Below are 24,327 nucleotides of genomic sequence, written 5' to 3'. Positions count from 1 at the left end.
AGGAGGATTGATAGGGTAAATGCTGAGAGGATGTTTCCCCTCGTGGGAAACTAAAACTAAGGGTGACAGTTCAAAAATAAGGGATATCTCGTATGAGGGAAATTAGGATGAATTTCAGAGAATCATGAGTCTTTAGAATTATTTTCCCCAGATAGCACTGGAGCGTGGGCCATTGAATATAGATATTTTTCTAAAGAACCTGTTCAGAGGTGTAATTACACACCTCCGGAATAGATGGGACTTGAACTTCAGCAGGGAGATGGCGGGTGCTCTCAGGTCTGGTACAGCCGAACGAGGATAGGAGGTGTCAGGTCTGCTGAAGGGTGGCGAAGGTGTTGAATTGGAATCTGGAGGGTGCACGTAGTCTGGGGAAGGTTCTTCTTCAGACCCTGAGCACCTACTCCTTAATGATGACCACTATAGTACCTCTGTCCCCTGACTCTCATGAAATGTTCTTATGCTGCTTGTGTCTTCCACTGTGAAGACTGATGCAAAGTATCTCTTCAGTTCCTTTGCCATTTCTTTGTTCCCCATTACTACTTCTCCAGCCTCATTTTCCAGGTGTCCAATGTCCACACTTGATCTCCTTTGCCTTTTATATATCTAAAAAAATTCTTTCAATCTTCTTTTATATCACTAGCTTACCTCATAATTCACCTTCTCACCCCTCATGGTCTTTTTAGTTGTCTTCTGCTGACTTTTAAAGGTTTATGAATCCTCTGGCTTCCCACTAAACTTCACCTCATTGTATGCTTTTGCTTTTATGTTGTTCCTGACTTCTTTCATTAGCCAGGTTGTCTCATCCTTCTTTTAGTATGTTTCTTCTTCTTTGGGATGAATTTCTGCTGTGCCTTTTGAATTACCCAGAAACTCCTGCAAAGCTTTCCTCCATCTTTCCAGCAAAACTAAAACTTTAATCAACTCTCACCACCTCCTCCCTCATATATTTGCAGTTACCTGTACTTAATTGTAATACCATTATGTCTAATTTCAGCTTCTCCCTCTCAAGGTGAATTCTATCATATTGTGGTCACTGCCCCCAAGGTATCCCTTCATCGTAAGCTCCCTAAATAAGTCTGCCTCATTACACATCACCAAATCCAAAGTTGCCTGTTCCCTAATGGGCTTTATCATAAGGTGCTCCAAAAACTATTTTGTAAACACGCTATGAATTCCTTTGCTTGGGATCGCTCTCAACCTGAATTTCCTAGTCCAATGCATATTGAAGTTCCCCATAATTTTTCCAATAGTCTCTTTCTTACATAGGCCAAATGGTCAGCTTCGACACTGTAGGGATTCTATCTCCTGGTTTACTTACTGCCCTACATTCTGAATACTGCAATGAGACCTGTTCACAACTCCCATCAGGGTCTTTTTCCCTTTGCAGTTCCTCAATCCTACCCACACAGCTGCAACTTTTGTACTGTAACTTTTCCTGACCAACTTACTTTACCTAACTTCATCAGAACCCTCCAACAACTCTGATTTAAACGGAGACTTTCGGAGTGTACCTGATATCGAGGAATTGCTCAGCGGTATCTTCAATTTTAGATTAGATTAGATTAGATTAGATTACTTACAGTGTGGAAACAGGCCCTTCGGCCCAACAAGTCCACACCGACCCGCCGAAGCGCAACCCACCCATACCCCTACATTTACCCCTTTAACCTAACACTATGGGCAATTTAGCATGGCCAATTCACCTGACCTGCACATCTTTGGACTGTGGGAGGAAACCGGAGCACCCGGAGGAAACCCACGCAGACACGGGGAGAATGTGCAAACTCCACACAGTCAGTCGCCTGAGTTAGGAATTGAACCCGGGTCTCTGGCGCTGTGAGGCAGCAGTGCTAACCACTGTGCCACCGTGCCGCCCACAAATTTGTTTGTAGTCTGCTACAATGGGGATTCCATACAGTCCCCATGAGCAACTCCCATCTGCAGTGGAAAACAGCCTTCTAAGAAAATCTGGGCCAATGTTTTCAAAATAAAGCTGAATAACTCTATCCAGTAAAATTGATATTGAGCTGAGATCCAGTTGAACCATAGCCTGGCTTAATTCAGCTGAAAAATAATGTTGTATTGCATCTTCAAATATCATAACATTCAAACATATAGGACAAGTGCAGGAAATTGGGATCAGCGCACCTTTAGTGATAGTTATGTCGGTGCAGACTTGATGGGCCAAAGGGCCTTTTTTGCTTTGTATGAATCTATAAATCTATGAATCTTTATCAGCCATCTAAAAGTAATTGTTCAATCAGCTTTCTCTGCTGATAGTATTCTCAATAACAAACCAGAAGGATATGCAGATTAAGTGGATTGGCCATGCTAAATTACCCATAGAATCCAGGGATGTGTAGGTTAAATGGGGTGAGAATTCAGGATGATGGGGTGGTCTGGATAGGATGCCGTTTGGTGGATTGATGTGGACTCAATGGGCCGAATGGTCAGTTTTGACACTGTAGGGATTCCCCAGGACAGACCTTAAATACTTCTGTTCACTCCTGAAATTGCTGTAATTCCCTCCATTTGATTAAACATTAAGTTAAGATGTTGATTTGATGATCAATGAAAAACCACAACATATTTGTAAAAAGACTCAAACACGTTGTTCTGGCAACTTCAAATCTCAGGTTGAAGGAACAATACACACAGTAAAAGTATTAATGGCAGCTTCTGCTTACTGCTGCTATATGCATGGGCTGACCTGACAAACTCTAGCTAGGTCTCTCTGTGCAATGAAGAATGTTTCTTTTAGCTTCTCATTCAAGCACCACAGAGTTTCAAATATTCAACCCCACACACGATCATTTTCAGACATGAAAACCTATGTCCTTTACCCACTCCCATATTCTTGGCCCTGTCATAATATGGCTGTTTTCAGCATAGCCAACCCATTTTAACCCACCTATGGTCCCCAGTATCAGCATTTCTTTCTTTTTGGCTTACCATTAGCCATCCCTTTGTCTGCCGAACTGTTTTTCTCTCTTTCCAGACTAAGTATTCACCTATTTGCTTACCCTTCCTCCTCCCACACCACCCACATCCCCATCTTTAGCACATTTTCCTAATAGTTCTGAAGAACAGTCTCTGGACAGAAATGCTAATTCTGCTTTCTCTCCACAGATATTACCTGCCCTGCAGAGTTTCTCCAGCAATTTCTATTTATGCTTCAGCTATTGTGAAAACCTTTCTTATTTGATACCAATAAAACAGAGAAACAATCTAATTGTGTCAAGACAGAAATCACATTATACTAAAGTCCAAACTATCCTCTGCACCACAAATGCCCTATATTTCTTGAGAGAGATATTTTATTCAATCCTGCTCAGATGTGTTATGACACACCTCTGGGGCAGGTGGGACTGAGAATCATACGATCCTTCCAGTGTGAAAGCAGGCATTTGTGGCTCAGTGATTAGCACTGCTGCCTCACAGCACCATGAACTCAGGTTTGATTCCAGCCTCGGGTGGCTATCTGTGTGGTGTATGCATATTCTGTCTCTCTGTAGGTTTCTTCTGGGTGCTCTAGTTTCCTTCCACAGTCCCATGGTGTGCAGGTTAGGTGGATTGGCCATCCTAAATTGCCCATAGTGTCCAGGATATCTAGGTGGATTAGCCATGGGAAATGCAGGGTTACAAAGATGGGGTGGTTCTGAGTGAAGATGCTCTTCGGACAGTTGGACTTGAACACAGGCCGCCTGGCTCAGAGGTAGGTACACTACCACTGTACCATAAGAGTCCAAAGACCCATTAAATAAATCACTGAATATATTTAAATCAACAAGTTCAGACATGACACAATCTGGAGTTGGTAGGACTTGAACTCCAGGCCTTCTAGCCCAGAGGTAGGGTATTCCACTGAACCTCGAGCTCTATTATAGAAGTATTAAACAGGTTTTTGATCTACAAAGAAGTCAAGAGTATTGGGGATAGGTTGCACTGGCAGGAAAGTTGAATTAAGGCCACAATCATATCAGGTAGGAGAAAGTGAGGACTGCAGAAGCTGGAGGTAGACAGGCACTGAGGAAGGAAATGTGGCTGTGGTAGTGAGTCTGCTTCAGGATGCGGCTAAAGAGCTTCAGGGCAGAGGAGATGACCTGGGGGGACGGGGGGTGGGCTGCAGTGAGGAAGAGACTCACTGAGATCCTTGGAAAGAGAGAGGAGAACTTCTTCAAGGTAGGCATCCTTGGACGAGGCTTCGCAGTGGGGTTGAAATTAACTAGGAGAAAGTGAGGACTGCTGATGGGTTTATGCCCAAAACGTCGATTTTCCTGCTCCTCTGATGCTGCCTGACCTGCTGTGCTTCCCCAGCAGCACACTCTTGAACCACAAACATATCAGCCATGATCTTATTGGGCAGACTTTAGGGATTAAATTCCTTCACTTGCTCCTATTTCTAATCACTTATTCATATTAACTGCTTTTACTGTTTACACTGCCTACGCAACAGTGACTACACTTCAAAAGGATTTCACCTCCTGTAAAGCATTTGAGACATTTAGTAGTCCCAATCAGCACCTTATAAATGCCAGTGTTTCCTTTCGAATGTTTTCCCCCAAAGAGTCTGTTTTACCCCTCAGTCTGCTCACCAGGTTCCGCTGGAAGCTGGGCGAACGTGAGTAATGCAGATGCTGGAGATTAAAAGTCAAGAGTATCCTGGAAGCTGGGTACAATTCTAGACTGAAAATGTGTTGCTGGAAAAGCGCAGCAGGTCAGGCAGCATCCAAGGAGCAGGAGAATCGACGTTTCGGGCATGAGCCCTTCTTCAGGAATGAGGAAAGTGTGTCTAGCAGGCTAAGATAAAAGGTAGGGAGGAGGGACTTGGGGGAGGGGCGTTGGAAATGCGATAGGTGGAAGGAGGTTAAGGTGAGGGTGATAGGCCGGAGTGGGAGTGGGGGTGGGGGCGGAGGGGTCAGGAAGAAGATTGTAGGTTAGGAAGGTGGTGCTGAGTTCGAGGGTTGGGACTGAGACAAGGTGGGGGGAGGGGAAATGAGGAAACTGGAGAAATTTGAGTTCATCCCTTGTGGTTGGAGGGTTCCTAGGCGGAAGATGAGGCGTTCTTCCTCCAGCCGTCGTGTTGCTATGGTCTGGCAATGGGGGAGTCCAAGGACCTACATGTCCTTGGTGGAGTGGGAGGGGGAGTTGAAGTACTGAGCCACGGGGTGGTTGGGTTGGTTGGTCCGGGTGTCCCAGAGGTGTTCTCTGAAACGTTCCGCAAGTAGGCGGCCTGTCTCCCCTATATAGAGGAGGCCACATCGGGTGCAGTGGATGCAGTAAATGATGTGTGTGGAGGTGCAGGTGAATTTGTGGTGGATATGGAAGGATCCCTTGGGGCCTTGGAGGGAAGTAAGGGGGGAGGTGTGGGCGCAAGTTTTGCATTTCTTGCGGTTGCAGGGGAAGGTGCCGGGAGTGGAGGTTGGATTGGTGGGAGGTGTGGACCTGACGAGGGAGTCACAGAGTGAGTTGTCTTTTTGGAACGCTGGTAGGGGAGGGGAGGGAAATATATCCCTGGTGGTGGGGTCTGTTTGGAGGTGACGGAAATTACGATGGATGATACGATGTATATGGAGATTGGTGGGGTGGTAGGTGAGGACAAGTGGGGTTCTGTCCTGGTGGCGATTGGATGGGCGGGACTCTAGGGCGGAGGAGCGGGAAGTGGAGGAGATGCGGTGGAGAGCATCGTCGATCACATCTGGGGGAAATTGCGGTCTTTGAATAAGGAAGCCATTTGGGTTGTAGGGTATTGGAACTGGTCCTCCTGGGAGCAGATGCGGCGGAGACGAAGGAATTGGGAATATGGGATGACGTTTTTACAGGGGGCAGGGTGGGAGGAGGTGTAGTCTAGGTAGCTGTGGGAGTCGGTCAGTTTATAGTAAATGTCCGTGTTGATTCGGTCGCCCGAGATAGAAATGGAGAGGTCTAGGAAGGGGAGGGAGGAGTCTGAGACGGTCCAGGTAAATTTGAGGTCGGGGTGGAAGGTGTTGGTAAAGCGGATGAACTGTTCAACCTTCTTGTGGGACCACAAGGCAGCGCCGATACAGTCATCGATGTAGTGGAGGAAAAGGTGGGGAGGTGGTGCCAGTGTAGCTGCGGAAGATGGACTGTTCCACATATCCTACGAAGAGGCAGGCATAGCTGGGGCCCTGTGGGTGCCCATGGCTACTCCTTTCGTTTGGAGGAAGTGGGAGGATTGGAAAGAGAAGTTGTTCAGGGTGAGGACCAGTTCAGTCAGTCAAAGGAGGGTGTCAGTGGAAGGGTACTGGTTGGTATGGCGGGAAAGGAAGAAGCAGAGGGCTTTGAGTCCTTCGTGATGGGAGATGGAGGTGTACAGGGACTGGATGTCCATGGTGAAGATAAGGCATTGGGGACCGGGGAAGCGAAAATCATGGAGGAGATGGAGGGTGTGGGTGGTATCCTGAATGTAGGTGGGGAGTTCTTGGACTAAGGGGGACAGGACTGTGTCGAGGTATGCAGAGATGAGTTCGGTGGGGCAGGAGCAAACTACCTGGCAAATGTGGGAGAAAGTGAGGACTACAGGTGCTGGAGATCAGTCAAAAAGTGTGGTGCTGGAAAAGCACAGCCAGTCAGGCAACAGCCGAGGAGCAGAGAGTCGATGTTTCAAGCATTGGGAATGACTGGCTGTGCTTTGCCAGCACCACACCTTTTGACCGCCTGGTCAATCTTCCTTTCTCCTACCCCTGCTTGAGCTTGCAATCAGTGAACTTTCTGCTCTTCCAGTGAGCAACGCAAACCATGACTGAGGAACAATACACTGTCTCAAAGCTATGGTTAGTCAATGTTTCCTTTATCACTCCATTTCAATTACCTCCTACTAAGAATTAATTATGCTATTCCTATCCTTGCAAAATAATGTTATAAGTCCAGCTTGTTCAAATGGAACAGCATTTACTCTTGGCTCCTCTGTCAAAGAATCAGGTCTGATCCATGTTCTCCTACTTTCCACTCAGCAGGAAAATTATTCCTAGACTATTGCTTATTTGTCCCCAGTCACTGAGAAACTCTTCATCCATCTCACTGACAAATAAAAATCCATTAAGTTCTCCCCAATTTCCTACCTATCCACTTCACTAAATCTGCATTCTCTTATCTCTTTTCTCCATGTCTCTCTCCGATCCCCTTTCTGCCAACCCCTCTCATCTGCCTGCTCTCCAGTTATTACTTCATTCACGTTGGTGTGGATCCCTGTGCATATTAATTGTACAAAATCAAACGATTAAAAGTTATATAAAGTACAGAAATAGATACATTGCATTCTCCATCATTTCAAGCCACGACCTCAAATGGTGTTAGCAATTGTTAATCTTATTGTGTTTATAGTCATGATGATGATTCTTCGAAACTACCTTATGCATCCTACCCATCACCTGAAGGTTACCTTTGGCCTCGGTCACTTGTTAAATGAATAAATTAAGGCAAATGGTGGTTATTATAGAACAACATTAAAAAGAGGTTAGCATAAGACCTAGGAGCAGAAATTAGGCCATTCAGCCCATCGAGTCTGCTCCACCATTCAATCATGGCTGATAATATTCTCAACTCCATTCTCCCGCTTCCTCTCCATAACCCTTGATCCCTTTGATACTCAAGAACCTCTGTATCTCAGTCTTGAATATACTCAATGACCTGTCCACCAAAGCCTTCTCTAGAAATGAATTCCATCGATTTACCACTCTCTGGCTGAAGATGTGTCCCCATTCAAAAAGGTCTTCCCTTTACTCTAAGTCAATGCCCTTGGGTCCTAGTCTCTCCTATCAATGGAAACATCTTCCCAACATCTACTCTGCCCAGGCCATTCAGTATTCTGTATATTTCAATTAGATCCCCCCTCATCCTTCTAAACTCCATTGAGTATAAACCCAGAATCGTTAAACATTCCTCAAATGTTAAACTTTTCATTCCTGGGACCATTCTTGTGAACATCCTTCGAACAAGCTCCAGGACCAGTACGTCCTTCCTGAGATATGAGACCCAAAACTGTGCACAATCCTCCAAATGCGGTCTGACAAGAGCCTTATAGAGTCCCAGAAGTACATCCCTGCTTTTATATTCAAGTCCACTCAAAATAAATGCCATAATTGCATTTGCCTTCCTGACTACTGATCCAACCTGCAAGTTTACCTTGAGAAAATCCTGGACTCGAACTCCCAAGTCTCTTTGCACTTCAGACTTCTGAATTTTCTCCCCATTTAGAGAATAGTCCATGCTCTATTCTTCCTACCAAGGTGCATGACCTCACACTTTCCCATTTTGTACTCCATCCACCAATTCTTTGCTGACTCTCTTAACCTGTCCAAATCCTTCTGCAGCCTCTCCACCTCCTCAATGCTACCTATCCCTCTACATAACTTAGCTGGAATGCCCTCAGTTTGATCGTGAATGTGAAAAGTGAAAAACTGTGGTCCCAACACTGAGCGCTGCAGAACACCACTCAGGCTGCCATCCTGAGAAGGATCCTTTAATCCCCACTCTCTGCATTCTGCTAGTCAGCCAAGCTTCTATCCATGCTAGCACCTTGCATCTAACACCTCGGGCCTTTATCTTAATCAGTAGCCTCCTGTGCGGCATGTTGGCAAAGACCTTCCTGAAGTCCAGGTAGATAACATCCATTTGCTCTCCTTGGTCTAAACTGCCCATTACTTCTTCAACGAATTCTCGTAAATTTGTCAGGCATGACCTCCCATTGATGAAACCATGCTATTTTACCATACACTTCGAAGTATTGAGATATCTCATTCTTCACAATGGATTCTAGCATCTTACCACAACTGAGGTTAGGCTAATCGGTCTGTAATTTTCCATCTTTTGCTTACTCCCTTTTTAAACAGGGGTGTCACGTTAATGATTTTCCAGTCCTCTGGGACCCTCTCAGATTCTAGCAATTCTTACAAGATCACAACCAATACCTCCACTATCTCTTCAGCTATCTCCCTTTACACTCTGGAGTGTAGTCCATCTGGTCCAGTTGATTTATTCACCTTTAGGCCAGTCAGTTTTTCTGGCATTTTCACCATACTCAGCTCTGCCACTTCACTCACTTTAATCTTTGGGAATACAACTCAAGTCTTCTACCATGAAGACTGACATGAAGTAATTGTTCAGCTCAACTATTTCCTTGTTCCCCACTACTATCTCTCCAGCATCATTTTCCAGCAGCCCAATGTCTACTTTTGCTTCTCTTTTGCCCTTTTATAATCTAAAGAAATTCTTGCAGTTTTCCTTAAAATACTGGCTAGCTTACCCTCATATTTAGTCCTCCTTCCTTATTTCTTTTTTTGTTGAAATCTGTTGGTCTCTATAAGCTTCCCAATCCTCTAGTTACCCACTGCCCTGTGTCACATTATATGCTTTCTCTTTTGCTTTTATGCTATCCTTGACCTCCATAGTCGGCCATGGTTGCCTCACCCTCTCTGTACCATGCTTCTTTTTCCTCAGGGTGAATCTCTGCGGTGTCTCCTGAATTACTCCCAGAAACTCCTACTATTGCTGTTCCATTGTCTTTCCTGCTCAGCTTCTCTCCCAGTCAATTCCATCCAGCTCCTCCCTCATGCCTCTGTAGTTGCCTTTAGTCAGCTGTAATACTGTTACCTCTGATTCTATCTTCTCCCCCTCAAATTGCAGAGTAAATTCAATCATATTATGATCACTGCCTCCTCAGGGTGCCTTCACCTTAAGCTCCCTTATCAAGTCATAGAGTCATAGAGTCTTAGAGATGTACAGCATGGAAGCAGACCCTTCAGTCCAACCCGTCCATGCCGAACAGATACCCCAACCCAATCTAGTCCCACCTGCCAGCACCCGGCCCATATCCCTCCAAACCCTTCCTATTCATATACCCACCCAAATGCCTCTTAAATGTTGCAATTGTACCATCCTCCACCACTTCCTCTGAAAGCTCATTCCATACGCGTACCACCCTCTTTCATATCTTTCCCCTCTCACCCTAAACCTATGCCCTCTAGTTCTGGAGTCCCCAACCCCAGGGCAAAGCCTATTTACCCTATCCATGCCCCTCATAATTTTGTATACCTCTACAAGATTACCCCTCAGCCTCTGATGCTCCAGGGAAAGCATTCCCAGCCTGTTCAGCCTCTCCCTATTGCTCAAATCCTCCAATCCTGGCAACATCCTTGAAAGGGTTCAGAAAAGATTTACAAGTTTCACAACGTCTTTCCGATAGGAAGGAGTCCGGAATTGCACGCAATATTCCAACAGTGGCCTAACCAATGTCCTGTACAGCCGCAACATGACCTCCCAACTCCTGTACTCAATACTCTCTGCCTCATTGCACAACACTAAATCCAGTTTTGCTTGTCGTTATGGACCAAGCCAGACCCCTCAAAACATTTCAAGAAGATAGCCCAGACCCTAGTTGTTTTAAGCAAGTCTACAACAAGTAGACCCAACAAGTACCCTTCCACTGACATACTCATCCAATTGACTGAACTGGTCCTCACCCTCAACAATTTCTCCTTTGAATCCTCCCACCACCTCTAGACAAAAGGGGTAGCCATGGGCACTCGCATGAGCCCCAGATATGCCTGTCTCTTCGTCGGGTACGTGGAACTGTCCATCTTCCACAGCTACACTGCCACCCTTCCCCACATTTTCCTCTGCTACATCGATGATTGTCTTGGTGTCATCTCATGTTCCCGTGAGGAGGTTGAACAGTTCATCAACTTCACCAACTCCTTCAACCCTGACCTCAAATTCACCTGGACTAATAATTGTTTATAGTTATGATGGAATAGTTTTTGTATATATAATTCTTCGACTCTATGAGTCTTCATTTACTTCTGCTTGGCGCTTTGTAAGCAGGGTTTTTCGATCGAGGGGTTCAAGGGTCTCTGACTAAGTGTCATGGCTAAATGTCTTAGTAAATGATGCACCTGGAACATTAAGGGAAGTCATTTGCCTGTTAAAAGGAAAAAAGTGCTTTCGCGCCTTAAGAGGGAAAGGTTTGATATCGCTTTGTTGCAGGAAACCCATTTTGATGATGGGGAACACCTGAAATTACAACAGGGGGATTATGACTGGGTATTCTTTTCATCCTTTACTACTAAAAGTAGGAGGGTGACAGTACTTATTCAGAAAATCTTCCGTTCACATTATTAGAGCAGGTGAAAGATGAGCAGGGACGGTTTGTGATACTTAAAGCCCTGATACATGGGGAGGAATATGGCATTCTAAATGTCTACTGTCCTCCGGCGCATCCTCTCAAATTTTTGATTAGTGCTTTCTCTAAGTTGAGTGCTTTTGGAACATGGCACATTATTGTAGGGGGGGTATTTTAATTGTCTTTTGGATCTGACAGTGGACAGGATGCCTTGTGGGCCCCCAACTATTTCTTCGCAGGCCAAGCAGGTGGTTGACTTATGCGAGGAGTTGCGGCTGGTGGATATTTGGAGATGCCTTCACCCTACCGGCAGGGACTTCACCTTTTTTTTTAAACCCACATAAATGTCACATGAGGATTGACCTCTTTCTGGCTCTCTTGGCCCTTCTGGATTAGATTATGGGTTGTAAAATTGGGAATATAGCTATCTCTGATCATGCGGCGGTATATTTGGAGGTAAAGGCCAAGAGTGAGGTCAAGAGTGAAGGGCTAGGTTTGCGGCACTGGCATTTGGACCCTTTTCTCCTTAAGGATTCCAAATTTGAGGAATACTTTTTGAAGGAGTTTCAGGAATTCCTGACTATCAACTCAGGCACAGCTAGTAGTATGTCTATGCTACAGGAGACTGCTAAGGTCTTTGCTAGGGGATTAGCTATTTCCTGTTCGGCGAGCCGGAAACAACAGAAGGATGAACAGCAGCACCTACTTGAGACGTGGTTGAAAGCCACCAAGGCGGCACATTTTGCGCAGCCTTCGGTGACTAAGCTACAGCCGATCACGGCCCTCCGGGCTGCCTTGAATTCAATACTGACACAAAACACAAAGAAAGAACTTGCTTTTGCTGGACAAAGGCTGTTCAAATATGGGGATAGGCCTGGGAAGTATTTAGCATACCTGACTAGGAAAAAGCGTGCTCCCCAATCCATTACTGCAATCAGAGATAACGCCCGGGGTCCTTACATATGATGCTAAAAAGATTAATGAGGCTTTTTGGAGCTTTTACTCTGAATTGTATCACTCTGAAGGTTCAGAGGACAGGAGGGCTAAAATGGAGACCTTTTTTAAGAACCAGGACCTCCCAGGTGGTAACCTTGGACAGGCCTCTCTCCTTAATGCCCCGTTGACAGTTCAGGAAATACAGGAGGCAGCTAGGCAACTTCAGAGTGGGAAAGCGCCTGGCCCTGATGGTTTCCCAGGTGAGTTTTATAAGGAGTTCATAGGGATTCTGTCAGGGCCGTTGTTGGAGATGTACAATCACTCTTAAATGCATGAATGCCGACCACGATCTTTGAGAGAAGCTAATATTGCCTTAATTCTTAAGAAGGGAAAAGTTCCTGAGGATTGTGCTTCATACAGGTCCATCTCTCTATTAAATTCAGATTTCAAGATTCTGTCCAAGATCCTGGTGCTGAGATTGAAAAGGTATTGCCCCATATTGTTAAAGAGGACCAGACAGGCTTTATAAGGGGCCGTAGGTCCTCTAATAATATTAGAAGGTTGCTGAATATGATCCAAGTTTGTCAGCAACGATTGATTCAGGGGTTGGTGATTTCCTTAGATGCAGAGAAAGCATTTGATCGGGTGGAATGGCCTTTTTTTTAATGTCTTTGAACAGTTTGGGTTGGGTGGGGTCTTTTCTAGGTGGGTGGAGGGCCACCCTCTGACCGCGGTTATCACCAACTGGGTGAAGTCTGGGAATTTTAGGACTGGTAGGGTAGTCAGCAAGGCTGTATCCTCTCACTGTTGTTGTTTACGTTGGTGATAGAGCCGCTGGCAGATGCCATTCGTCAGCATGTCCACATAACCGCTCCGGAAGTGGGATCAAGGGCAGACAAGATTACACTGTATGCGGATGATGTCCTTCTGTTTTTATCAAACCCGATGACCTCCGTATCCCATTTGATACTGTGTATCAATTCATTTGGGGCTATTTCAGGATATAAGATTAACTTTGCAAAATCGGAGGCAATGCCTTTGGGGAACCTTCATAATGTGATAGAATTTGAAGGATGTTCCCTTTTAAGTGGTCACGGGCAAGGTTCCCATATCTAGGCATTTTTATTACCCCCAAGTTTGATCTGTTATTTAGGACTAACTTTGCTCACTTGCTCGACAATATTAGGCGAGATCTCCAGAGATGGGAGGCTCTTCCAATTTCATGGCTGGGCCGAATATCTCTCATTAAGATGAATGTTCTTTCTCGTTTGCTTTATCCCATGCGAATGCTCCCTATAATGTTTCCCAGGTCAATGCTGCGGAAGCTTATGGGATGGTTTGGTTCCTTTGTCTGGCATCGTGGGTGACCTCTCATCAAACTTACTAAATTGCAATTACTTCAAGGAGGGGGAGGAGTTGATTTCCCAGACATCAGGAGGTATCAATTGAGTTCCCTGCTGTCCTTTGTCTGTGATTGTGTAGGTAACGATCCAAACTAAATATGGCTGCATATTGAGGCCTCCCAGGCAAAGTGCTGTCTTATTAACCTGTTGTTCATGGATAAGATGAGGACAGTTATGGATCACTACCGGAACCCCATCGTCATTAGTACAGTCAAGGCATGGAAGGCGATGCGTCAGAGTGAGGGTTGTTTATCTAAGACTTCGCCACTTCCGCCTATAGATGGCATGCCAGGGTTCCGATCAGGGATGATGGACTCAGGGTTCAAACTATGGGCAGCGAGAGGAGTTTCTAGTTTGGGCGACTTGTTTGAGGGGGGGGTTATGATGTCTTTTGAGCAACTGATCTGCAAATACGGGTTACCCAGCAGAGATCTTTTCCATTTTTTTCAGGTTAGGGATTTCATCCAGAAGAAGACTACTTTTCTCACGGAGCCCTATAAGCCCGATACAGAGAAGTTGTTGCTGTGTTCCACAAGCACCCTTTCAGTTAGTGCCCTCTATCGCCTGCTGGGTGGCAGGACCTGGCAGGATATTAAGGTCTGGGAACAAGAGCTAGGAGTGGAGATATCTTCTAAAACATGGGAGAATATATGGGAGAATGCTTGAAAGATCTCAATCTGTAATAGGACATGTGCTATGCAGTTAAAAGTTCTGCACAGGGCTCATCTGGCACCAGAATGTCTGGCGAAATTTTAAAAAGGGGGCATCTTCAGTGTGCCTTAAAATGTAAAATAAGTATAGGTACTCTTACCCATTGCTTCTGGACATGCCACAGGCTCAATGTTTATTGGAGTGCTGTGGTGGGAGAGATAGGAAGGTTATTGAGGACTGAAGTCAAAGTAGACCTGATATCTCTCAGGTCTACCAAATTAACCATCTTTAGACGGGCATGGGAAGAAACTATTTAATATTCTTGCATACTGTGCACGGAAGAATATTCTGATGAACTGGGTGTCTGAGAACCTGCCAGGCTTGCAAGGATGGCAGAAATTAATTATGGAGCACATTCCCTTGAATTTTTTTACAAACATGGTGCACCACACAACAGACCATTTTTATAAGACATGGCAGCCCTACTTGAGTTATTTGGATATAGATTTGTCAGCTATCTTAACTGGGGCGTCTGTTTAACCAGTATGGTTAGGTTTGTCAAGCTCTGGGCCCTGGAGGGGGTCTCCTGAGTTAATATGGGCATATATACAATGCTCCCATTCCTTTGTTTGGGAGCTTTGCGCCGAGCATAACTGTTCTGAATTTTGTGTTTTTTTTTCTTTTTTTGATCTATTAGTTATTTACTTATTTATTGGTGTGGCTTTGCACAGTGTTAGGGTTTGTTTTGTATTATAGGGTAGGTTAGTAGTTAGTAGACAGTAGTCGTATTGTAATTTGTGTTTTGATTTCTTTTTATTATACTGATATTTGTTATTGATTGTATTTTTCAATAATTTTATATGTTTGTAAAGTTAAAAATACTTGCTAATAAATATATTTACAAAAAAATTTCAACTGGACTATCTCGGACATCTCCCTCCCATTCCTGGACCACTCCATGTACATTTCCGGTGACGGACTCAATACGGACATCTACTTCAAATCCACCAACTCCTACAGCTACCTGGACTACATCTCCTCTCACATTGCCTCCTATAAAAACACTATCCCTTATTCACAATTCCTCCACCTTCACGGCATCTGCTCCCAGGAGGACCAATTCCATCATAGAATATCCCAGATGGCCTCCTCCTTCAAGGATCGCAATTTCCCCTTCCACGTGATTAACGATGCCCTCTAGCACATCTCCTCCACTTCCCACAAATCCATACTCGAATCCCTCTAATCACAACAAGGACAGAAACCCCTGGTCCTCACCTTCCACCACACCAGATACAACGTATCATCCTCTTCCATTTCTGCCCCTACAAACAGACCCCACCACAAGGGATATATTTCCTTCTCCAACTTTATCTACATTACACAGAGACCATTCCCTCCACGACTCCCAACAACCACCCTTCACTCCCAGCACCTTCCTTTGCCACCTCAAGTAGTGCAAAACCTGCACCCCACACCTCCCCACTCACACTGTCCAAGGCCCCAAAGGATCCTTCCACATTCAACAGAGATTTACCTGTACATTTGCACATGTCATCTACTGTGTCCGTTGCTCTTGGTGTGATCTCCTCTACAATGGGGAAACAGGATGTCAACTTGTGGAATGTTTCAGAGAACATCTCTGGTACACGCTCACTAAACAACCCCACCGCCCTGTGGCCGAACAGTTTAACTCCAGCTCCCACTCCACCAAGGACATTCCAGTCCTGGGCCTCCTCCACTGCCAAACTCTAGCCACCCATTGCCTGGAAGAAGAACACCTCATCTTCTGTCTTGGAACTCCCCAACCACACGGGATGAATGTAGATTTCACCAATCTCTTAATTTCTTTTCCCCCCACCTTTTCCCAGAGCCAATCTTCCAAGTCAGCACAGCCCTCTTGAATTGTCCTACTTGTCCATCTTACTTCCACCTATCTGCTCCATCCTCCTTTCCAGCCTCTCGGCAACACCACCCCCATCTCCATGTACCTATTGCATTCCCAGTTGTATTCCCAGCTACCTTACCCTCATTCCATCTCCTTCCCACTTATCTCTCAGCCCCGATATTCCTAATGAAGAGCTTATCTCAAAACGTAGACTCTCCTGCTCCTCACCTGCCTGACTGGCTGTGATTTTCCAGCATAGCATCTTTCGACAAAAAGCCCTCTTACATACATTCTACAAATCCCTTTCCTCGCAATCCACTACCAACCTAATTTTCCCAGTTCACCTGCATATTGAAATTCCCCATGATCACCATAACTTTGTCTTTCCTACACATCTTTTCTATCTCCTGGTGCCTCAGCTCCTGACTACTGTTTGGAGGACTGTACAAAACTCCAACTATGCTTTTTTTAATCTTTGCCATTCCGCAATTCCACCCACACAGATTCTATACCATCTGACCCAACTTTGTTTCTTACTATTGATTTAATTTCATTTCTTACTAATAAGGCAAACCACCCCCTCTGCTGACCTGCCTATCTTTTCAGTAGGATGTATATCTTTGAATATTCAGTTCCCAATCCTGATCCCCTTGCAGCCACGTTTTGAAGATGCCCACCATGTCATACCTGCTAATTTCGATCTGCACCACAAACTCATTTATCTTATTTGGTATATTGTGTGCATTCAGATATAACACCTACAGTCCCTTTTCTCTTTGTCATTCGTTTGTCCAGTGTGCTTGAAGTTTGATTGCTAAACCTTCCCGTACACTTTGCCCTATTTGTGTCTGTGCTAGAGATTTTAATAACCTCTCGAGTTCTGCACTTTTACCTCCTTCTTTAATTCGGGTTTTCTAATTTCCCCTATAACTGAGACCTCCCTTGCCTTTGATCCCAGCATGGTTCAGATGAAGACCATTCGATCGGAACAGGTCCCTTCTTCCCAGTACTAGTGCCAGTGTACCATGAATTCAAACCCATTTCTCCCACACCAATCTTTGAGCCATGTATTTACTTGCTTAATCTTATTGCCCCTGTGCCAATTAGCTTGTGGCTCAGGTGGTAATCCAGAGATTATTACCTTTTTGGTCCTGCTTTGTAATTTAGCTCCCAGGTGTTCACACTCTCTTAGCAGAACCTCTGCACTCATTTTATCTATGTTGTTGGTACCTATGTGGACCACGACCATTGGATCTTTACCCTCCACTCCAACTTCCTCTGCAACCAGATGAGATATCCTGCACCCGAGCACCAGGCAGGCAATGCAACCTTTGGGACTCTCAATTCTGGTCACAGAGCACAGTGTCTTTGCCTCAAACTATACTATTCCCATCTACCACCTTCTCTCCCTCCGACTTGAATGGTTCCCTGCACCATAGTGCTGCGGTCGGTCGGCTCAGCCTCCTTGCAGTCCCCAATTCTTTATACACAGGGAGCAAAGACAGGAATTGAGGCTCCTGCAATGCTACCTCCTGGATCCCTCTGCCTGCCTTACTCACAGCCACACCTATCTATCCCTGACCACTGGCTGAATTTGAGTTAGTTAGTCTAAGGAATGTGACTGTCTCCTGAAACACAGCATCCAGGTAACTCTCCCCTTCCCTGATGTGTTGTAATGTTTGAAGCTCAGACTCCAGTTCACTGACTCTGAGCCAAAGTTCTTAGAGCAACCAACATTTAGAACACGGAACATAGAAAAGTACAGCACAGAACAGGCCATTTGGCTAATGATGTTGTGCCGAGGATTAATCCTAAAGTAAAATAAAATAACTTAACCCACGCACCCCTAAATTCACTGCTATCCATATGCATGTCCAGCAGTCACTTAAATGTCCCTAATGACTCTGCTTCCACCACCACCGCTGGCAATGCATTTACAACTCTCTGCGTAAAGAACCTTCCTCTGACGTCTCCTCTATACCTTTCTCCTAATATCTTAAACTCGTGCCAGTCAATCCTGTCCTGGGGGAAAGTCTCTGGCTATTGACTCTATTTATTCCTCTCATTATCTTGTAAACCTCGATCAGGTCACCTCTCTTCCTTCTTCTCTCCAGAGAGAAAAGTCCGAGCTTAGTCAACCTCTCTTCATAATGCAAGCCCTCCAGTCCAGGCAGCATCCTGGTAAACCTTCTGTGCAACCTCTCCAAAGCCTCTGTATCTTTTCTATCGTAGGGCGACCAGAACTGGACACAATATTCCAATGTGGTCTCACCAGGGACTTGCAGAGGTGTAGCAAAACCTCGCAGCTCTTAAACGCGATTCCCCTATTAACGAAAGGCAAAACACCATATGCTTTCTTAACAACCTTATCCACTTGTGTGGCAATTTTGAGGGGTCTATGTACTTGAATACCAAGATTCCTCTGTTTCTCCACACTCCACATACTACAGACGTGGTCACTGGGAACCACAATGGGGTCTGTCTTTCCACAGTAATAACATCCCGTCTGAGGGGATTTCCACTTTGATCCTTGTTCCTGTCTACCAGACCCCTTAACATCTCCTCCCCGATCCCTTCTCCTCCCTTTATTTTCAACATGCTGCCCGCCACCATTCCGGTTTCCTTCTCCTTTTAGTTTTGTCCTTTTCTTTATTAACTCATCAACCGTGGCTATCATTATTTTTGCCTTCTGTTTCTGCTTCTCATGTTACGTTGCCAGATCAATTGCTGAGCCAATTTAACAAACTGAACAGCTTTAGGGCCACCTCATGGCCATTCCTCATCACCTAATGTTTTGTTTAGACCTTGATGCTTTATAAAAAAAAATTGCAATATTTCAAATACAATTTATCAATTTATGCTTGTCTTACTTTAAAGCCTGTTCCTAACTATACATTTTGGAATCTTACATGTAAATATATATTTATATGTTATAAATTCATTTATTCAGTGTTTAATATTTAAAATGTAAAATGCATACAGTTCCCAACTTTGAAATCCACTATAATTACCCGGTTTTAGTCCCTTGATTTAAATCCAAAATTAGTTTTCTTAAGTAGTCCTGACGAGTCATTGCTCAATTACAATGCTATAGGTCGTGAAATAACTAGAGCTGCCTTAAAAAGGATTTGTCTATTCAAGTTTAAAAAAAAACTTCTAATGCATGAATAATGGCCGAATCCAAGGTCACCGATTTTAACCATAGGATTTTTTTTGATTTATTACAATCTAATGTTGAACTGAGACTTCAACTGTCCTCCATAAATCGCTTTTATGTAAGGATAAAAGAGATTAGTTAGAAACTGATAGTAAGGCAGTCATGACCTGTAAAAAGAGCTGGAGTTAACATTTTATTTCATAATCTGTAAAATCCTTAACCTTAAAAGAAATCATGTTAAAATTTCCATAATAGAAATCAGATTCAAAACAGTCCCAGATCTCAAGCTCCAGGGAACAAAGCACAAACATTCAATCACGAACAAACAAATGTGCATTCAAACCGAATCACAAAGGGTTAAACTTTCTGTTAGCTGTACAGCTTTTTTCTCTTTTTCTCTCTCTCTCTCTCTCTCATACACACACACAGACACCGTATCTCACAGACACTTTCAGCTTCCCGCAACGACTCCTCTAGCTTTTGAATATTTTTCTGGATGTCTGACTATAAAAGTTAGTTACGAAGTGTACCCTCAGTAGCCCTTCAGCTACTAGCCCTTCTGACACGAAGCATAATCTGATTCCTCCTGACTATAAGGCTGTTTTTCATTGACATTTTATCATTTGTTTTTTATCCTTTCCTTGCGTCCGAGGATTGTACTTCCAATCTCTTAACATTCTTCCTAAAGGACTGTCCATTGGGATGTGGTCCTTGGACGTCCCTCTCATGTCTCCTTCGACACTTACGCAACTATTCTTATTTCCGATTTTAATACTCGGCCGTTTCTTTATGTAATTTAATTAACCTTACTGAGGTCCGGTGTCACCTTCTTCCACACCCACTTCAGGGTCCTGACCTTCGCGTGGGGGATTTCCCCTCTTAACAACCGGTCTAAGGCTGGGTGATTGAATCAGGTAGACACCTTACTCATCAGATTAATCTAGCCAATTAAATACTTTATTTTATATGTTGCCAATTCCCCGTACTTCTTGTATGTCCCCAACCACCAAGGCAATACTTAAAGGTCCATTTTCTTTACCTTAGTCTGTGCACAGAGTTATCTGGTCGTTTCAGCGCACCCCATCCCGCGGCAATTCCCACATATATCCACCTGGCAGCAATTACCGCTGCCTACCCTGGTCGACCGAATTCGCCTAACCCGGTCATCCGGAACCCCGGTTCCCCGGATATACCCACCTGGTAACAGCAACTACCGCTGCGGGTCACCCGGATATATCCAACTGGCAGCAGAAACTACTGCTGCCTACCCTGGTCCCCTGGATTCCCCCGATATATCCAACTGGCAGCAAATACTGCTGCCTACCCCGGTCGGCCAGATAAATCCTTTAAGACCTTTCTTACGCGGGTCTTGTGCACACAAGAGTTACCCGACCGAACCCGCCGCGTCTGCCCATCTTGTTTCCAGGGTCTCCCAGTCCGGATCACGCTCGCCCAAGTTACCACGGCATGGAGGGAAACTTGAGACCGCCGAAATCAGCGAGGTGCACCTTCTCCGTTTTCCCAAAAATGCCGAGCAACTGGAGCATGGGATCCCGGACGAGCCCCCAAATCTGTTAGAAACAAGTTTTAATAAAATTTAGACAAGACCACCAAAACTGGAAACAAGACTATTTATTCTATGATCTTGCAAGAAAGGGCATCAAATGCAGAAGCAAATGAGCAATGAACATTCAAACTAGTACACAGTTATACTTTAGAGCTCTGTGAGGTCACCTCTTCTGACTCTTACATTACCCAATCAACTTTATTCTCTGACTAACTTGCGATCCGCTCTTATTATTCCCCCCCTTCTCCAAGTTGGCGACCCTTCCCTCTGTAAGTGACATAAGGAAGATTCTGCTAAACTTGGATCTTGATGTTCCTTTCACTTTATCTGTTTTGCTTGTAACATCTTCCATTGTTCATAGGTACATTCCATTCCTGAATATACATTTTAACAATGTGTCTTTTCTTGCCTAGTTTGTGTTTCAGCTATCTCAGCTATTTTGCTGAGACTAAATTATTTACTAGAATAATTATGCACTAAAGTTAGTACCCAATTATACATTTCCCTAGTGTTTGCTAATTTAATCATTGTCTGCAACTGACCTTTACACTCGATTTATCAGCACTATTCTTAAGCTTATTATCACTACCTTTTTGCAAAAACAACACTCTTCCCAATTTCTTACAGGGTCCACCAGCTCCCACATCATGCTGGAACTACACATCATCTGACCCTCCATCCTTATTTTGTTTAACTGCTGTTGAATTTTTTTTTAATTAAGTTTTTGTATCTCAACTTATCAGCAACGGTTAATTTTAACAAATCTAACACTTTGCAGTGCGGAATGAACATCACTGACTTGAAATATTAACTCTGTTTTCCTGTACGCAGTTTTTATTTCTTATCAACAAATCGAATCCTGGTAACCAAAAAAAATGTGCGGACGAAAAATAGCGAAGGCCTTTTTTTCTCGAATTTCAATGCCACTGACTCTCTATTTGTTAAGTCCAGGAAAACCTACGACTAATAATGAACAAACTACAACAAAAATGTATATTGACGGATATCACTGTTCACCAATAAGGAACCGGCAGTAAATTAAATAGGATGTATTTGTATTTAAAGTATAATAAAACAGCAAATAATTGAAAAAGCAAAATTCCTCCGCCAATAAAAGAAAGCCACCACTCAGCAACTCGTTTGAGTTATTCTCTCCTTTCACAGCTTAATTTACCTGTCAATATGAACGATCGAAAGACTTAAAAGTAGCAAACATAATTTAGCAGTGACTTATTGTGAACAAGATGGCTTGCAATTTCCAGTTTGTTGCAATATTGGTCTTAAGTTCATATCAACAACTCTTTTGAATTAAATTCTTCTTTCACAGTTTAACTCACCTCGTAGACATTTTCAAAAACTTTGCGGTTTGGATTTCACACTTGCGGGATCGGTGCGCTCCCTTTATAACCTTTTCAGTGATTTGTTTGTTGCATTTTATTTTGAAGTTACCTTGGATTCAGCCGCCGCTAGCTTGTTGCCATGACAACTGACTTGGCCCCGTCGCGCACCCTCGCTCGTCAAGTGGGGACCGGTCGCGCAGCCACCGCGTCTCACGTGGTCCCGTTGCTAGGGCGACGTCGCCGGGCGCGTTGACGTCGCGGCGAGTTTGCGCGTCGGCCTTTTGAAGACTCTCGCGGAGCCGGAAGTGGTCGTTGTCAAGGTGGAAGTGGGCCTAAAATCGGGTCCCGTCTGTCGTGGTTGTTGCCTATTTTCCGGTTTGGCCGGAGGAAATAACTCCTTTTAACCCTTATTCTGAAGGGCGCTGGCTGAGGCAAAAGCTCCAGCGTCACATCACAAAAAAAGAAACGCGAATTCTTCACGTTCTGGACAATTGGTCCAGGGTGGAGGGACTGTTCTCAGACTGACGGGCCGAAGGGTCAGTTATATCAGTTGCAGGGAGGGTGGAGAGGTCGAAGGAACAAACTGTTTCTCACTTGGTGGCAGTCGGTCGCTGGCTCTCTTCTTCCCTCCCCCCGAAAAACAGCATTATTTTGATGTCGCTGCCTGTGTGAGAGACACGAAGCTCGAATCCCCCGCCCTGCTCGCCCAAGTGATGTGACAGGCTTTCGCTGCCCCTCCCAAGCACCGCTTCCCCCAAAGGCTTCAGCCGCTTGCTGACAATGGCTGCAGATTTGCATGCCAAGTATCAGAAACTTGCACAGGAGTACTCCAAGGTGTGTCTGTTTGTCTGGTGTGCTGATTTCTGTTTTGTTTCTCATCACTATTTATCTTTTTTTTATTCCCGGAGATATACCGTAAATTTGGAACAAACTGTCTTCCAGTTCGAATCACTATGGAAATACATGCGTATTTTGCCGAAACTGAATTGGTTTCTTTGACATTAGCTTATACAGTATTGAAACAGACTGGAAATCGCAAAACATATTGCTCATAATAAATCACCGCTAAATTAGGTTTATGCTACTTTTGAGCCTTTTTGGTGTATGATGGACTATGTAGGAAGAACACAATTTAAATGCTGGAAATGGGATATCATCTCTAAAGACACAACTTCCTAACGTTTGGTGTATTATTCCTTTCTTTAGAATTAAGGTTTGTAGTATGTTTATCTGAACTGTCAAAACACATTCAAACATGGGTGTGTCTTGGGTTAAGTAACACTAGTGTGAAGGTACCGATTTCAGCAGTTGGATAGTGATGAGAGCAATTTGAGATGTTGAAGAAGCCCTCTGCAAATTGAGTTGCACATTATAGAGCAATATTTTCACTTAAATAGACTAAATGTTAATTCTTACTGACAGGGCAATATCACAAAGTAATTTCTTTGTTACTTGCTGGGTTTGTTCAGAGACAATGAATTGTGTGACTTGAGCAAATTGTTAAATTTTCAAATAGATTTAAACTGAGCTGTATGTTGGATCAAGGATATTTGGAACAGTAGGTTTGATATTACATTCAGTGGTGAGCTGGGTTCATGATTTTTCCCCAACAAGGTGAGTTCTTGATTTTTGGCCATGCCATTGGAAAGAGAATGGCTGAATGAGACAGCTTTGACAAAGGGTCAGTTAGACTCGAAACGTCAGCTCTTTTCTCTCCTTACAGATGCTGCCAGACCTGCTGAGATTTTCCAGCATTTTCTTAATGGCTAAATGAGGAAGAGTTAATTGTATGTCCACTCTTAGATTGTGCAGTTCCTAAGTGTGACTCAAAGAATTGAAAGAAATTTGGACAGATTATTGACCTTCTGTTCAAATTGAGAAATGATTCAAGATATGCAAATTGAAGGGAAATGATAGAAAACTCTGCAAGTAGATTGATAATTTGTTTTGCATGATTTGTTTTACAGCTGAAAGGACTTATTTGCGAAAGCTATTTGTAACATTGATTTTATCTTTAATATTGTCACCATCTGTGGAATTACTAGCTACATGAGCAATTAAATCTATTTTGTAACTTGTCAACTTAATGTTTGAAATTATTGCTGTACTCCGATGGTAAAATATTAACTTTTTGAAATATTTTAGCTACGTGCTCAGAACCAAGTATTGAAGAAGGCTGTTGTAGATGAGCAAGGCCAAGGTGCATCTTTAAAGGTAATGTTGAGAATATCTTGCATCTGAGAGG

The 24,327-nt window shown here is 44.0% G+C and overlaps 1 protein-coding gene and 1 long non-coding RNA gene across 7 annotated transcripts in view; one reads left to right on the top strand and one right to left on the bottom strand.

The window, feature by feature from the left end:
* Window positions 1–22,329, bottom strand: part of LOC122548002 (uncharacterized) — a 116,464-nt gene extending 94,135 nt beyond the window's left edge. For 2 of the 5 annotated variants that reach the window (XR_015758375.1, XR_015758376.1), the window contains exons 1-2: window positions 22,080–22,143; window positions 20,538–20,746 (exon numbers count right to left, since the gene is read on the bottom strand). This is a non-coding gene — a long non-coding RNA (uncharacterized LOC122548002). Of the gene's footprint in view, window positions 1–20,537; window positions 20,747–22,079 lie in introns of all 5 variants that reach the window. The other 3 variants (XR_015758378.1, XR_015758377.1, XR_015758379.1) reach the window with 3 other exon arrangements.
* A 104-nt stretch (window positions 22,330–22,433) lies between these two features.
* ppp1r21 (protein phosphatase 1, regulatory subunit 21) overlaps window positions 22,434–24,327 on the top strand; it is a 104,315-nt gene continuing 102,421 nt past the window's right edge. The window contains exons 1-2 of one of the 2 annotated variants that reach the window (XM_043695616.2): window positions 22,434–22,916; window positions 24,228–24,296. In XM_043695616.2, coding sequence (XP_043551551.2) covers window positions 22,863–22,916; window positions 24,228–24,296 — 123 coding nt within the window. In that variant the 5' untranslated portion in view covers window positions 22,434–22,862. The remainder of the gene's footprint in view (window positions 22,917–24,227; window positions 24,297–24,327) is intronic. The other variant, XM_043695615.2, reaches the window with a different exon arrangement.

This window comes from Chiloscyllium plagiosum, unplaced genomic scaffold, assembly GCF_037043375.1.
Source record: "Chiloscyllium plagiosum isolate Xiang-an unplaced genomic scaffold, Cpla_swu_hap1 HiC_scaffold_10, whole genome shotgun sequence".
Lineage (NCBI taxonomy): Eukaryota > Metazoa > Chordata > Chondrichthyes > Orectolobiformes > Hemiscylliidae > Chiloscyllium > Chiloscyllium plagiosum.
This window is presented reverse-complemented; position numbering and strand designations above follow the sequence as displayed.